This window comes from Manis pentadactyla, chromosome 8 (assembly GCF_030020395.1).
Source record: "Manis pentadactyla isolate mManPen7 chromosome 8, mManPen7.hap1, whole genome shotgun sequence".
Taxonomy (NCBI): domain Eukaryota; kingdom Metazoa; phylum Chordata; class Mammalia; order Pholidota; family Manidae; genus Manis; species Manis pentadactyla.
Genome location: NC_080026.1, coordinates 95,568,414 through 95,583,825, shown reverse-complemented (window position 1 = coordinate 95,583,825; position 15,412 = coordinate 95,568,414). Strand labels below are relative to the sequence as shown.

The 15,412-nt window shown below is 36.6% G+C and overlaps 2 protein-coding genes across 8 annotated transcripts in view; one reads left to right on the top strand and one right to left on the bottom strand.

Annotated features, from left to right (window-relative positions):
- Window positions 1–624, bottom strand: part of FAM149B1 (family with sequence similarity 149 member B1) — a 78,987-nt gene extending 78,363 nt beyond the window's left edge. For all 5 annotated transcript variants that reach the window (XM_036928673.2, XM_036928676.2, XM_036928674.2 and 2 more), the window contains exon 1: window positions 430–624. In XM_036928673.2, the coding sequence (XP_036784568.2) occupies window positions 430–476 (47 nt within the window). In that variant the 5' untranslated portion in view covers window positions 477–624. The remainder of the gene's footprint in view (window positions 1–429) is intronic.
- A 66-nt stretch (window positions 625–690) lies between these two features.
- The window catches only part of ECD (ecdysoneless cell cycle regulator), a 34,581-nt gene continuing 19,859 nt past the window's right edge, over window positions 691–15,412 (top strand). Inside the window, exons 1-8 of one of the 3 annotated variants that reach the window (XM_036928671.2) lie at window positions 691–904; window positions 2,139–2,356; window positions 3,467–3,584; window positions 5,699–5,786; window positions 5,895–6,073; window positions 11,319–11,511; window positions 12,047–12,175; window positions 14,223–14,351. In XM_036928671.2, the coding sequence (XP_036784566.2) occupies window positions 2,152–2,356; window positions 3,467–3,584; window positions 5,699–5,786; window positions 5,895–6,073; window positions 11,319–11,511; window positions 12,047–12,175; window positions 14,223–14,351 (1,041 nt within the window). In that variant the 5' untranslated portion in view covers window positions 691–904; window positions 2,139–2,151. Of the gene's footprint in view, window positions 905–2,126; window positions 2,357–3,466; window positions 3,585–5,698; window positions 5,787–5,894; window positions 6,074–11,318; window positions 11,512–12,046; window positions 12,176–14,222; window positions 14,352–15,412 lie in introns of all 3 variants that reach the window. The other 2 variants (XM_057505966.1, XM_057505967.1) reach the window with 2 other exon arrangements.

Sequence of the window (15,412 nt, the reverse complement as noted above, 5' to 3'; positions counted from 1 at the left end):
ATAGTCCCTATCTGATATCCTTGTTGATAGGATTAAGTGAGCTAATTCAAGCAAGCGGCTTGCCTGGCATTGAATTATTCAACTTTATTGTAGCACTCAGCTATTAATAATTTATCAAGTCGTTAATGGCTACTGACAGTGGGGCATCAACCGGTGCGAAAACTACAAACGCCGTAGGAGACCCAGTCTCTTGAGTTCAGAAGTGCAGCTCAAGAGAGCCAACTCCAGGATAGCAAGGGTGACACGCCCTCAGCAGGAGGTAGAAGGGGCAGCGTCCGGCAAGGCTGGGAAGAGAGAATTCCGAAGAAAAATTTTCCCCGCCCTGGGAAAGGAGAGGTGGGAGGGTCTGGTCAGAGAGGTCCCCAGAGCGCCCGCGGCTCGCCTCGGCCTCCCACGGCCCCGGTTGGGGTGGCGGAGCAGTCCACTCACAGCTCCAAGCTCTGTGGCACAGCCTTCCGAGTGTATCTAGAGATCATCCTCCTCGGCCGTGGCCGGGGTGGGCACGCCACTGTGGGGGCTCCGTGCCAGGCCCTCCCGCCGGCTCTGGCCCGGCCACTTCCCGACCCGTCACGCCCCGTCGCCTAGACTCCCGACCGCCACCTCCACCGGGCCCCACCTCTCCAGTCCTCCCTGTTCCCCGCGGGAACGGAAGTGACGGACCAGGCACCCGCCTAATGCTCCTCCGCGACGTCGCGCAGCAGTGACGGCACGAGGGGGTTCCAGGGCCGGGAGGGATTCTGGCTGTCTCTCAAAGATTCCGCGGCCCTTTGTTCCCAGACTGGTGTCTGGACCAAACTTGGGCCAGGCTTTCGCGGCTACTGGTCGGCTCCCGACCAGCTCAAGTGGCGGGAGGTGCGGCTGAGAAAAGGCTGCAACAGAGGCGTGCAGGAGAGGTCCTAGAATCGTAAGCGGAATTGGCTTCATTTTGTCAAGATTGAAGGAGGGAACCTGTCTGAGTAAAGAGCAGTAGACTCCACTTCAGGCCTCTGCTGCTTGGTCTCTTCTTTTTATGTATAGTGAGAAGTTATTCTGAGTAACTCTTAAGTCCCTTTCAGTTCTGACAGTAATTCATAGTTAGGTACGCTTGGCATTTTGGGGGGCGGGGGCTAAAATTATTATCTGCCCCTCTATGTTGAAAGGCCAAATGATTGGAATAACTGGTGCGTGAGTGGGTAGAAGATGTAGGTTCCTCTCGACCTCTTTTAGTTAGAAAACAATACGCATAAAAATCGAATTGCTACCTTAGAGTGGATCGCCCAGTTAAGTGCCTTCATTACCAAGCCTCATCTGGCAGCAGTAGAAAACCAGGACTTTTGTTTGTAAGGGAAACCCGTAGAAAATAGAGAGATATCTACCACCTCTTAATATACCGGAGCTATACCCCTTGAGCTGAAAAGGGGGCAAATTTAGGACAGAGAGTTGTAGGATCAAGAAACCATAGGCAAATTATTTTGGGGTTTAGATGATAGGACGTGAATGATTTGTACTTTTGAATTCCCCTAGGGCATACAGTGTTCATTAAAGGGAGAGATTTAAATTCTGCAGAGTAAGGAAGATTGCTCTTAGAAGTGTTTAAGTAATAAAAATTGAAATTGGAGGTTGGATTTTAGAGATGATAGAGTAACATTCTCATTCTACAATTAAGAAAAAAGACTCAGAGAAAATGAAGTACCCAAAGTGACACAACTAATTAGTGGCAGAACCAGGACTTTTGATAGTATTTAAACATAAGATGTTATTGCTGTGTTTTTCACGGTGTATTACATGCTACTGCTAGTACAAGGGCAAACATCTTTTATTTTTACATACTTAACTAATTTGGGAATGTGATACTGGATATCCATTCATTGTATTTTATCAAAATCTCCTTTAATGTAATTTTAAGTATAAAAATGTCATTAAAAGAATACTAAATAACGATACCAAAATAAAACCAAAAAAATTTTTTCAAAAAAAAAAAAGGATACTAAATAAATGTTACCATAGTTGGTACATGGTCAAGGCAAAAATTATGATGGTAATAGTAGATAATGAATTTTAGAAAACAGTGTTTATGGAATTGCCTAGAATTGTTCAGGGAATAGGATATTACTTTACATTATTCTGTGTGGTTTATATCACTGAAGCTTTATATGCAGCTTTCAAAGAAGAATGGAGGAAAATATGAAGTTTGCCACAGTGGAAGACACTGTGGAGTACCACCTTTTCCTAATACCAGATGAACCAAGAGACCCAGAAAAACATAAAGAGATTCTTCATAAGTATATTGAGAGGATAATGACCCAGTTTGCCCCTATGCTGGTCCCATATATCTGGCAAAATCAGCCTTTCAACCTCAAATATAAACCTGGAAAAGGTAAGGCTCTTGTATTTATTTTGATTTGATGTGTGATCTTTAATTGCGTTCTGACAACAGTGATGTATAATAGTCTGTAGTTCATTCAGTGTTGTCAGAAGATTTATATCCTCAACTTTTTAGTTGAGTGATGATTGTCTATAATTCCATTAAGCCCTTAAATTTACAAAAAAGAATGTTTTTTGAATTCATATTGATGAAAACTTTCTAGTAGTCATTACCTTAGGCATTAATATATATTCAACATTTATTGTTTATTTCTGTGGCATAGGTGGTAATATCCCTTTTCATTTCTGGTTTTAATTATTTGAGTCTTCTTTTTTTCCCTTATTAATCTAATTTGTCTGTTTTGTCCATTTTGTTGATTTTTTTCAACAAACCAAATCAGTTTAATTTTTTTCTACTGTTTTTCTATTCTCTATCTGTTATAATCTTCATTATTTCCTCCTGCTAGCTTTGGGGTTAGTTTGTTTTTCTTTTCTAGTTTCTTAATATGTAAAGTTATGTTACCGATTTGAGATCTCTCATAACTATAAACATCCTTTTACCACTGCTTTTGCTGCATCTCGTAAGTTTTGGTACATTATGTTTTTGTATTCATTTTTCTCAAGATAATTTCTAATTTCCCTTGTGATTGCTTCTTTGATCCATTGGTTGTTTAAGAGTGTGTTGTTCAAATGCTACATAATTTAGGATAATGTACTTATTTGAAAATTTCTACCCCATCTAAATCTTCCAGATTTTCCCAGAATAATCTATGTTGGTTGTGCCTCTGTGCCTTCACACATGCTGTCCTCTCTTTCTGGGAAACCTACTTCTGGTCAATTACCCAAATGAACATTGGTCAGATATCAGTCTTTATGCTCACATAGCCCTCCATGCATACCTCTGTTCATCATGTTTTGAGATGGCTTGGTTGTCTATCTCCTATTGTCTAGAGCCTCAAGTCTTCAAAAGTAGGCTTTTGTATCTTATTCAGGATCACAACATAAACTCCCAGTATAGTACCTAGCACATAGTCAGTGAATGTTAATTGAATGATTCCTTGCATTTTTATTTGCACTGACGTAAACTTACTTGGTTATATGATTGCTTTTCTCTTATTTTTAGGAGGTGTTCCGGCTCATATGTTTGGTGTGACAAAGTTCGGGGATAACATTGAGGATGAATGGTTTATTGTTTATTTAGTAAAGCAAATCACAAAGGAATTTCCGGAGTTAGTAGCAAGGTATTATAGTTATATTAATAATTCTAAAGGATTTCTGTTATTGAAGCTGACTATATTTTTATTCATTTAGTAATTTTTTTCCCTCTATCTGGTGAAAATCATACAGATTTGGGACACATCTTAAAGTGACTTCTGTGTTTTCTTCCTTTTCTCTTGTTGTCTTTCTTTTCTTGTGGAGGAATTAAAGTATGATTGGAGAGTTCAGCTTCCAAAAAATTTCAAACAAAGTCTGCTGCTTTTTTCTTTTTTAAATTCTCCTTATGAAATAACAAATATGCATGGTAAATGAAATCAAACAATACAAAATGTTGTACTGTTCTGACTTCTCCCAGAAGTAATCATCACATTTCTTGTGAATCTTTAAAAAAAATTCCATTCACATATACATACACATATTTCACAGATTTATTTACTAGATTATAGCTATATGGGTTTTTTGAGTAATTATATATAAAATAAATTTAAAGAGAAATCCATATGAAAAATTATATAGGAAACAAAGTAGATAACACTGCATTCTAATTCAGTTTTTAAAATGGTAACTGATAGTTCTCTGTAATTACCAAGTTATGTCGGTAGAGGGCATTTCACCGACCTAACCACATGGCCTAGTTTTCCTGGTTATTTCCAAATTCCAATTTTCGACCCACCCAGCTTCTTCCCCAGCAGAGCAAAAAGAAAAAGAACAACTTTGAAAACTTGCTACATCAAAATTTCACACAAACATAAAAATAGAATGAATTCACACATATCCATCACCAAGCTTCAACAATCATTCTCATGGTCATTCTTACTTCATCAATATACTTCCTCTACTTCCCCATTACATAGCAGTTATTTTAGAGCAAATCACCAGTGCTGTGCTATTTGACCTTTAAATAATTCAGGATGTAAATCAAAGAGATTATAATTCTTAGTTTAAACACACTTTTAACTCTTATTGTTACCATATCTGAAAATAGTAATAATTTCTTTATTTAAAATAAGATAATTTTAAATGAACAAAAACAAAATACTGGATTCTACCTTTATAAGTAAATAAGGAGGGGGCAACGCCTTTTGTGTACTGATTTTGATATTTATAAAATGATGGTTCATACCTACATACCAGGCCTATGAAGCTCTTTAAATAACAGGCATCTGCTGTTTTGTCAGTTTTTTTAAAAACGGAAAAAGAAAGAAGCACTTTCTCCGTGTCTCCACTAGATTAATCTTCCTAAGGTAGAGCTCTAACTATTCTACTACTCTGCTATTAGAGCCTTCATTCTTTTTGTCTATAAGCTCATTTTCATTGATTCTGTCAATATTTAAAGCTCTTCACTAAATGATGTGACTGCTTTTCTAGTCTTGTTCTTTACTAGTTCTCATTCTCCAAATACCACCTTGAATCGCTACCTCCATGTTTATTCTATTCCCTCACCCAAGAATATTTCTCCTTTTCTTCCCATATCCTCGCCCATTAAGAGTGAAAAAGCCTAGAAATAGTATATAAAATCTGCTACCTTTTGTGTGGCAAGAGGAGAAAATATGTATTTATATTCCTATTAGCTAGATTATGCATAAGCAAACTCTAGAAAAACAAACAAGAAATGACAACGGCTGGGGGGTTGGAATTGGGTATATAGGGACAGAAGTAGAAAGAATTTAAATTGTGTAACTTTTTATGTATTTTTTGAAAGTCTTAACCATGTGGCTGTATTACCTATTCAAAACTTTAAATTAAAAAAGAGTGATACAAATGAGCCAAATCAAAATTACCTTTGAAGGCCCAAGTAACACCTACTTCATAAAGGCTTTCCTCATGTTGGCTATATATGATCTTTTCAATTTTTGAAACCAAATAGTACTTAGTATAGTTTTGACATTTTTGCCTACTGTTACTTATTTATGTACTTATCTTCTCTCCTTATCTCCCTCCAATTCCTTTTCATAATGTTTAGTCTCCTTCAGACTATATGGTATCTTATAGTATCATAAGGATTTTGTTTTACTATCTACACATAGTATGTAGATATTTACAAAGATGAAAGAAAAAATGTATTAGGACAAATTGGTGTTGATTATTAAACAATATGTGCTTTTTGAATGCAAACTTGGAACTTCTTTTGTATTAGGATTGAAGACAATGATGGTGAATTCTTATTAATAGAAGCTGCTGACTTTCTCCCTAAATGGTTGGATCCTGAGAATAGTGCCAATAGGGTAAGTATGCCCAAGTTTGGAAAATTTAGAGATGAAATCATATTGCAGCAATTTTCATTTAGAGTTTGTTGGTACCCAGTATAAAAATGAACATGTATCATTTTGCAGGTGTTTTTCCACCATGGGGAGTTGTGTATTATTCCTGCACCAAGGAAATCTGGAGCAGTATCCTGGTTACCCGCCACAACCCCAGCAATTCCACAAGCATTGAATATAATTTCAGCACACCCAGAAAAAATTTTGGCTTCAGAATCTATACGAGCTGCTATAACCAGACGCATCAGAGAGTAAGAAAAATAGTATTTTCATTCCCAGTTGAGGAGCCTTTTGATTTAGTGCAACTCAAGTCTTTAATAGAATGTAGAATTTCTTTTACCTAGATTAATGCTATTTTAATTGTCTTCATCCTTCATCAAATTGACTGACAAAATAAACAATGTATTTCATGTCATTAAAGCATCATTGATATACAATTGGTTTGAAGTATACAACACAGTGGTTTAGCAGTTACCCATATTATTAAATCCTCACCCACACTGGTGCAGTTACTATCTGTCAACATAGGAAGATGTTACAGAACCATTGGCTATATTCTCCATGCTGTACTACCATTCCTGTGATCAACTTATATTATGATTGAGAATTTTTATGCCCCTTTATCACCCACACCCTCTCTTATGGTAACCACCAGTCACTTCTCAGTGTCTATAAATCTATTGCTATTTTCTTCATTGTGTTTTGTTTTTAGATTCCACATGTAAGTGAAATCATAATGGTATTTATCTTTCTCTGCCTGGCTTATTTCACTTAGCATCATACCCTGTAGGCCAATCCATGTTGTTGTAAATGGCAGAATTTCTTTCTTTTTTGTGGGTGAATAAAATTCTGTTGTGTGTATGTACCATGTCTTCTTAATCCATTCATCTACTTATGGATACTTTGCTTCCATGTCTTGGCTATTGTAAATAATGGGGTGATAAACATAGGGTGCATTTATCTTTTCAAATCAGGGATTTTGTTTTCTTCAGGTAAATTCCTAGAAGTGGAGTTACTGAGTCATATGGTATTTCTATTTTTAGTTTTTTGAGGAGCCTCAGTACTGCTTTCCACAGTTGCACTAATTTGCATTCCCACCAACAGTTTAGGAGGGTTCCCATTTCTTCACATCTTCGTCAACACTTGTTATTTCTTGTCTTATGAACAGTGGCCATTCTGATGTCATGAGGTGATATGTCATTGTGGTTTTAATTTGCATTTCCCTGATGATTAATGATGTGGAGCATCTTTTCATGTGCCTGTTGGCCATCTGTATTTCTTTGGAAAAATGTCTGTTCAGGTCCTCTGCCTATTTTTTAATCAGGTTATTTGTTTTTTATACTGCTGAGATCTATGCGTCCTTTATGTATTTTGTATGTTAACCCCTTACTGGATATGTTGTTTACAAATATATTCTTCCATACTGTAGGATGCCTTTTTGTTCTGCTGATGGAGTCCTTTGCTGTACAGAAGCTTTTTAGTTTGATGTAGTCCTACTTACTCATTTTTTATTGTTTCCCTTGCCCAAGGAGATGTGTCCAGGAAAAAAATTGCTCGTGCTTATTTCAAGAGATTTTTGCCTATGTTTTCTTCTAAATTTTATGGTTTCATGTCTTACATTTAAGTCTTTGATCTCAACTTTACTTTTGTATGTGGAATTAGACAGTAATCCAGCTTCATTCTCTTGCATATAGCTGTCCAATTCTCCCAACACCAGTCATTGAAAAGGATGTCTTTTCCCATTGTATATTCATGGCTCCTTTATTGTATATTAATTGACCATATATTCATGGGTTTATATCTGGACTCTTTATTCTGTTCAATTGATCTATGGGTCTCTTCTTGTACCGGTACCATATTGTTTTGATTACTCTAGCTTCATTGTATAGCTTGAAATAAAAACAGCATAATAACTCCAGCTTTGTTCTTTTCTAAGGATTGCTTTGGCTATTTGGGGTCTTTTGTGGTTCCATATGAATTTTAGTATTATTTTGAGGATTATATTGAACTTTAGGATTATACTGAAAATGCCATTGGTATTTTGATAAGGATTGCACTGAATCTGTATATTGCTTTAGCAGGATGGCCATTTTGACAATATGAATTCTTCCTATCCATGAGCATGGGATAGATTTCCATTATTTGTGTCTTCTTTAATTTCTCTCATAAGTGTCTTATAGTTTTCAGACTACATGTCTTCCACCTCCTTGGTTAGGTTTATTCCTATATATTTTATTCTTTTTTATTTATTCAATTGTAAATGGAATTGTTTTCCTGATTTCTCTTTCTGCTAGTTCGTTGTTAGTATATAGGAATGCAACAGATTTCTGTGTATTAATTTTGTATCCTGCAACTTAGCTGAATCCAGTTACTAGTTCTAATAGTTTTTTGGTGGATTCTTTAGGGTTTTCTATGTATAATATAATGTAATCTGCAAATAGTGACAGTTTAACTTCTTCCTTACCAATAGGTATGTCTTTTATCTCTGTGTGGTCTGTTTGCTGTGGCTAGGGCCTCCAGTGCTATGTTGGATAAAACTGGTGTGAGTGGACATCTCTTAAAGGAAAGCTTTCAGTTTTTCACCATTAAATATGATGTTAGCTGTAGGTTTGTCATATGTGGAATTTTTGTTGAGGTACATACTCTCTATATGTATTTTGTTGAGAATTTTTATCATGAATAGATGTTGAATTTTGTCCAATGCTTTTTCAGCATCTGTGGAGATGTTCATGTGGTTGCTATCCTTTTTGTTCATGTGGTATGTGATATTGATTAATTTACAAATATTATACCATCCTTGCATCCCTTGAATAAATACCACTTAATCATGATTGTTGATCCTTCTGGAGTATTTTTGAAATAGGTGTGCTAATATTTCATCTGGGATTTTTGCATCTATGTTCATCAAGGATATTGGTCCATAATTTTCTTTTTTTGTGATGTCTTTGCCTGGTGTTGGTGTTAAGAGTGATGCCTCATAGGATGGGTTTAGCAATATTTCCTACTCTTCTACTTTTTGGAATACTTCAATAAAGATGGGTGTTAACTCTTCTTTAAATATCTGGTAGAATTCAGCTATGAAACCATCTGGTCCTGGACTTTTGTTTGTTTGGAGTTTTTTGATTACCAATTCAAGGTCAAGACTATTTACTCTCCAGTACCTGGCTCTCCTTTGTGGTGTTGCCCCAGTTACTGTTTGTGGGCAGTGAGTGGGGCTACCTTACAGTCTGCCTGCTGCTGATGTCAGTTTGCCTCAGGCAGCCGTTTGTGAGTAGAGCAGCAGTGCTTCTGCTGGGATTGTGGGTGGGGCTGCTGGACTAACAGGGTGGTGGTATGGGTGGTTGTTCAGTTATGGGGTAGGTGCATGGAGGCAGCAGTGCCAAGTCACAGTGTCGTGCAGCAGCAGCGGGGGCTCACATGCGTGGTTGCATGGCAGTGGAGGGGTGCTTAACACTGGGCTGGGCTGCTCGCGAGGAGTAAGGAGCTTTCCGAGATAGCTTCTGTAGGTGACTCCAATATGACTAAGACAGGGCCAAGAAAGCTGGGAAAGCCTCGCTCTGCCTGCCAGGCAGCAAACTGTGATGCTGCTGGGCTGAGCAGGTGGGTGGGTGCTAGTTGTGCACAGAGAAGTGGCTTAGGGCTAAGCCGCCAGTAGAGCTTTTGGGGCTTCTGACAGTGCCTAACCGGTTGGGCCATGGGAGGGCTGGGGAAGTGTCATTTACCTTCCCTTTCTCCTGCAGAGAGACCCCCATCTAACCCTCACCTCTCCATCACTCCTTCTGTACCTGGCAAATCTTTCAAACTGCCACCTCTTTCTTGGGTCTTAGTGGGATGGCAGAAGAGTGCTGTCCTCCACAAACAGCTAGAATGTGAACCTTCCAGAGTGCTCCATCTCTCCCCAGTCCAACCCCACTAATTGCCAGAGCTCAATGCAATGTGGACTCACATTCCCAGAGCAGATCTCCAAGGCCAGGTGTGCAGGATTCTGGAGTACTTACCCACTCCTGCTCTGTTCCTTTTCCTCCTGCTTGTGGGCTAGGATGGGGGAAGGGTTGGAGTCCTGATTGTGGCTCTGCCACTTTACCCTTCTCTGTGTGGTCTTTTCTTCACCAAGTGTAGGTGGTCTGTTCTGCAGTGTTCAGGTCATTTTAAGGGTTATTTGCATTTGTTGTAGTTGCTTCCATGGTGTGTATGTGGGAAGAGAAGGTTTTTGCCTTGCCTTCCTACTCTACCATCTTTTTTGCTCCGTTTTGAAACTTAATGTATTTATAAATCAAGAAATGTATTTATTTTTTAATTCCCCAAAGTGTTATAAATCAGTTCCAATATTTTTGCATTTATTTTCCTTAGATAGTATGGCTGTTATCTATGTCCATAGATAAAAATGTTGAGACCTTTAGGAATGAAAACCTAAGGGATTTCCACAGTGTGCCCAGGTTTTTCCTGTAGTTTGGGAACTATATATGGTACCCTTTGACCTATGTGGAACACTTTAGGCTCTGTTCAGAAGATAAGGTCTTAGCCGAGTAACACATTAGTTTAACCAATCAAATTTGAGTACCTTTTAAAGGTTGAACACCATTCAGGTTTTAGAATATCAGAAACCTCTCTCATCTTTGTTTCTGTATACTTTGTACCTTTTTTTAGAATAATCTACTCTGCTGTTATCCTTGTTCCAGAGTATAGTAGAGTTTCTGTTTTATTTTTACTGAACCACCTTAATCCCTTTAAAATTTTTTTCCATTTCTTCCCTCTTTTCCTTTTCCTCTCTTTTCCCTGCAGTCTTTAGCATATGCACTATCTATATCTTCACTTCTCTTGTCACCCTGTACATCTCACTCTTGATGAACGAAGACAAAAAGTAAATTGTTGTTGCTCCAGGAGGAGGTTGTTCCCCTCTCTGGACAAGTTCACTATGAATTCTGAGACTAGATAACAGCAATGGAGTGTTGGAGGTTAAAAGGGGCTCATACCAAGATTTACTCTCATGGTAATTACCTGGCTATGTATAAGGGGCAAGTCCATTTCCATCTCTAGCCTGACTATAGCCTCTGCTCTCTCCTGTTCCCTAGTACAGGACTCTATTCTCCCTTCCTAGCACTGGGGCTCTTTGGCTTCTCTCTCCTGCTCCCTCTCTCGTCTCCCGAAGCTCTCCTCTTCCCCTTCTGGTGGAACTCTGGGCTGGTCTCTATGGTGGCTGTTGGAGTCTGGACCAGTTACATCCAGGCACTTGTGTGTTTCCTCTCCACCCCTCCCCTGGGCTGGTACTTCCATGACTGATAGCTTGTTCCAGATGGCTCTTCTTAAAGCAGTATCAACCATCAATAGTCTTCTGCCAAGGGGTATGCAAGCAGGCTAAATATGTATTCAATGAGCGATATTAGAATCAGACAAGGTGAGAATCTTGGCCATAAAATTTCCATTTTTCCCTACAATAGTGTAAGAATTCTAGATATTTTATATCATAAAATAAAGGCAATTATGTTATCTGTCTAGATACCCAGAAAAAATTCAAGCCTCCCTTCATCGAGTGCACTGCTTCCTTCCAGCTGGCATTGTAGCAGTGCTAAAGCGGCACCCCAGATTGCTGGCAGCGGGAGTCCAGGCATTTTACCTCCGGGACCCCATTGACTTGAGAGCCTGTCGTATTTTCAAGACATTCTTGCCTGAAACACGAATAATGACATTGGTAAGATATCTCTATCAGTAATGTAGTTTCTCTTACTGGGAAGAGTTAAACATTATTTTAATTGTTCACTAGGAAAAATTGGAAATATGCTGTTTCCTCATAGGAAGTTAATAACACATTTCTTTCTTTTTTCTTTTCTCCCATCCAATGGAAGAAGATTTCAGGAGACCTGAGTCCCTGTTTTATAACTCAAGTGTTTCCTAGCAGTTTCTAGTCATATTTTTTCCCTACTTGAATAATTATTTCCTTCTTAACAATAAAATATTTCATTTTCTCCAAGGAGTTAAGAATTATTCTTTATCTTTTACTACCAGAATTCCCATATAATGTAACTAATGATAAGAATTATGCTAGTGACAACTAAAAAAGCAGACAGTGAAGGTAGATTTTATGGTATATGAATCATATCTCAATAAAGCTGTTACTAAAAATGAATATGAATATGAAGCTCATAAATGGAGTTATTTACTATGAAATGATATTCAGATTTCTAATATCAAGAAAAGACTGATATATTTTGTGTCCTGTTGTCCAGGTCACTTTCACTAAATGTCTGTATGCACAGTTGGTGCAACAAAGGTTTGTGCCAGACCGGCGGAGCGGATACAAGCTGCCTCCTCCATCTCATCCCCAGTACCGAGCCTATGAATTAGGCATGAAGTTGGTAATGTTGAGCCAGCATATTTTATTTTCTTTCTTTATGTAAAAGGGCTCTTAACAGAGGATTAAGAGGTATTATGATTAGCACACATAATATGGGGGACACGGGGAAGGCAGTATAGCACAGAGAAGACAAGTAGAGACTCCATAGCATCTTACTATGCTGATGGACAGTGACTGTTATGGAGTATGTGATGGGGACTTGATAATAGGGGAGAATGTAGTAACCATAATGTTGCTCATGTGAAATCTGAGCATAAGATTATATATTAGTGATACCTTAATTTTAAAAAGGGGGGTTCTTAACAGAATAATGGCACAGCGTAGAAAGTTTAGAAATAGACCCTGTTCATGTGAGAATGTAGCAAAATGTGACATTTAAGTAAGAAGGAAAAAAGGGGTTATTCAGTAAATAATGATAGAACAATTGTAAAGCCTTCTGAAAAATTAAAATTGATTCCCTCACACTAATACTAAAAAATAAATTCCAGTTGAACCAAACATTTAAATGAAAAAATTGAAAACATAAAATTTGAAAGAAAACACAGGAGAACTTTTGATAATCTGAGTAGGAAAGGGCTTTCTAAGCATGAGTTGAAATCAGAAGCTGTAAAAGAAAAGATTGATAAATTTAATTATGTAAAAATGAAGCATTTCTGTCTTGGAAAAAAAATCCCCATAAATAAAATCAAAAGATAGTAAATCTGGAGGAAATAATACAATTAAATTTGCAATTTAAATAATGAAGAGCTGATTTATCTAATATCTAAAGTTCCTACATATTTTTTCAAATAAAAAAATAATACTAATCAATTACAAAATGTTCAGAAACTGTGAACAGATGGACCATAGGAAAAGAGATACAAAAGATTTTAATTTAAACATGAAAAATGTCAACACCTGTGTGTAATAAAAGGAATGCAATTTAAAGCTTCAAAGTAGTGTTTTTCACTATTATACTATATATTATAATTTTTCACTATATATACTGGATTGGTGAAAAGTATATAAAGATGCTCTCAAACGTAAATTATAGGAATATAAATTGACTCAGTCTTTTAGAATAAATTTTCAGTAATCCATCAACATTTAAAATGCAGAAACCCTTCTGCTCAGCATTTTTACTTCTTTGAATTTATCCTCCATATATTTCACATGTGCACAAAAACATCTGAAGATAATCATGAAGATAGGACAGTTGTAGTAACAAAAGATTGGAAAGTATCAATTTGTCTGTTAGTAAGAGAATAGCTAGATAAATTATGGTCTGTATTTGTGAAGTCATAGTAGCAAAAGATTGGAGAATATCAACATATCTGTTAGTAAGAGAATAGTAAATTACGGTTTATCTGTGAAATAAGATGAATAAATTTGTATGTGTATTGTAAGAATATGATGATCTCCAAGGCATATGACTAAGTGAAAAGCAAGGTTCAGAACAGTGTGTATGTTGTCATTTAATGACAAAAGGTATGGAGTGGGAGGATATACATACACAGATGCACACATATTTGCTTGAGTGCATACCATTACTTCTGAAAGGTTGTGCAAGAAATTGGTAACAGTAATTTCCTCCAGAGGAAGCTCAGGGAAGCTCTCTGTTTGAATTATATTGCCCTGTATACTTAATATATTTTTTAATTAAAGGACTCTTAAAATGAAGTAATTTCCTCCCTTTACTATGTCTGAGACCATGCTCAATTCATTTATAATTTCTCTTAGACAAAAAGTCTTCTACAAGCCTTTTTGTAAGCAAACAAGAAACAAGTTTAAATTTCTGATTTTGTAATTAGCAAGAAAAGTCACTTTGAAGAGAATATGAATCTTTATTTTATATTACTGACTTTCCCTTTATAATTTTTAGCAATTTACAAAGATTGAGAAACTTGGAAATAAAGCCAGATTTTCCATAAAATTTAAAAGTATTCAAAAAATTTTTCAAAAAAATTCAAAATTTAAAAAGTGTAAATGTCCACATGCCCATGTGTCCACTCACCTAGTTCTTGAGTGTGGAAAGAAACTAACTTAAAAATTATGTCTATTCCATCTAGGCTCATGGATTTGAGATCTTATGCTCCAAATGTAGCCCACATTTTTCTGACTCAGAGAAATCCATCATGACTACCTCACCACTCTGGACTGGCTTCCTTGAAAGTCTGAGAAAGAATGACTACTTTAAGGTAGGACTTGGAATGCATTTTTTAAATTGTACAATCCAGGGAAAATCAAGCCAATGATTTAGAGTCCTATGATCCATATTTAATGTGTGACATTATTACAGAAGCTAGAGTTAAAAGAGAGCATTCTAGTTCAGTGGTAATGAGAGAGTGACTGTGAACTGTTCCCAGTATTTTAGAAAAATTAATAGCACTCATATAAAGTGATAAAACTCATTTGTATCACAGGAACAATTTGCACAATCATAAAAAAAGATGACACTAAATTAAAAATGAGTGAAGACATGGACTTAAAGAATTACAAAAATACAACTAGTAAATTTCTTTTAAAATAGACTCGAAAATAGTAAAGATGTGCATATGAACATAACAGTAACTGCTTTTTCACATGTAAAAGGTTATGAATGATAGTGTTATTGAAAATATAGTGAAATTAATACTCCTCTACATCAATGGTAACATTGACATTTGTAGATCCTTAACTGGAAAGTAATTTGGTAGTGTGCTCCAAGAACCATAGATAGGTTCAAACTCAGAACCTTCACTGTATGATCTTAAGGAAACATCCAAGATGTAGAGAAGTCCATAAGAATATGATGATTATGAGACTGTGGCAAGGTGGAAAGTGCTCATGATATTATAGTATATTTTTGAAAGAATATAAAATATTAAGTATGAATGCCAAAATAATCATGGACGTGAAAAACAGAAGTGATAGTTAGGCTGGGATTACACTATTTTTGGTTTTATTTGTACTTTATTTTGTAAATTAATTACTGGTTAATCAATTATTTATTAATAACTAATTAAGAATAGGAAATGGTGGAAAACCTTCCAAATTGGGAAGAGGTCCATAATGGTGACAAGGATGAGGTATTATTACATGTAGCTTAGTCCCTTTTTTTAAGAAACTGGAGCCTACATAGAGACTTTGATGAGAAAACAGGCACTAAGACTCAGGTCTATGATTCCTGAAAAATGTATCATATCACACACTGCCTCCATGAAAATTGCTGGTGAGCAGGTTATTTTAATGACACTCTGTAAAAAAAATGCTCTGATAG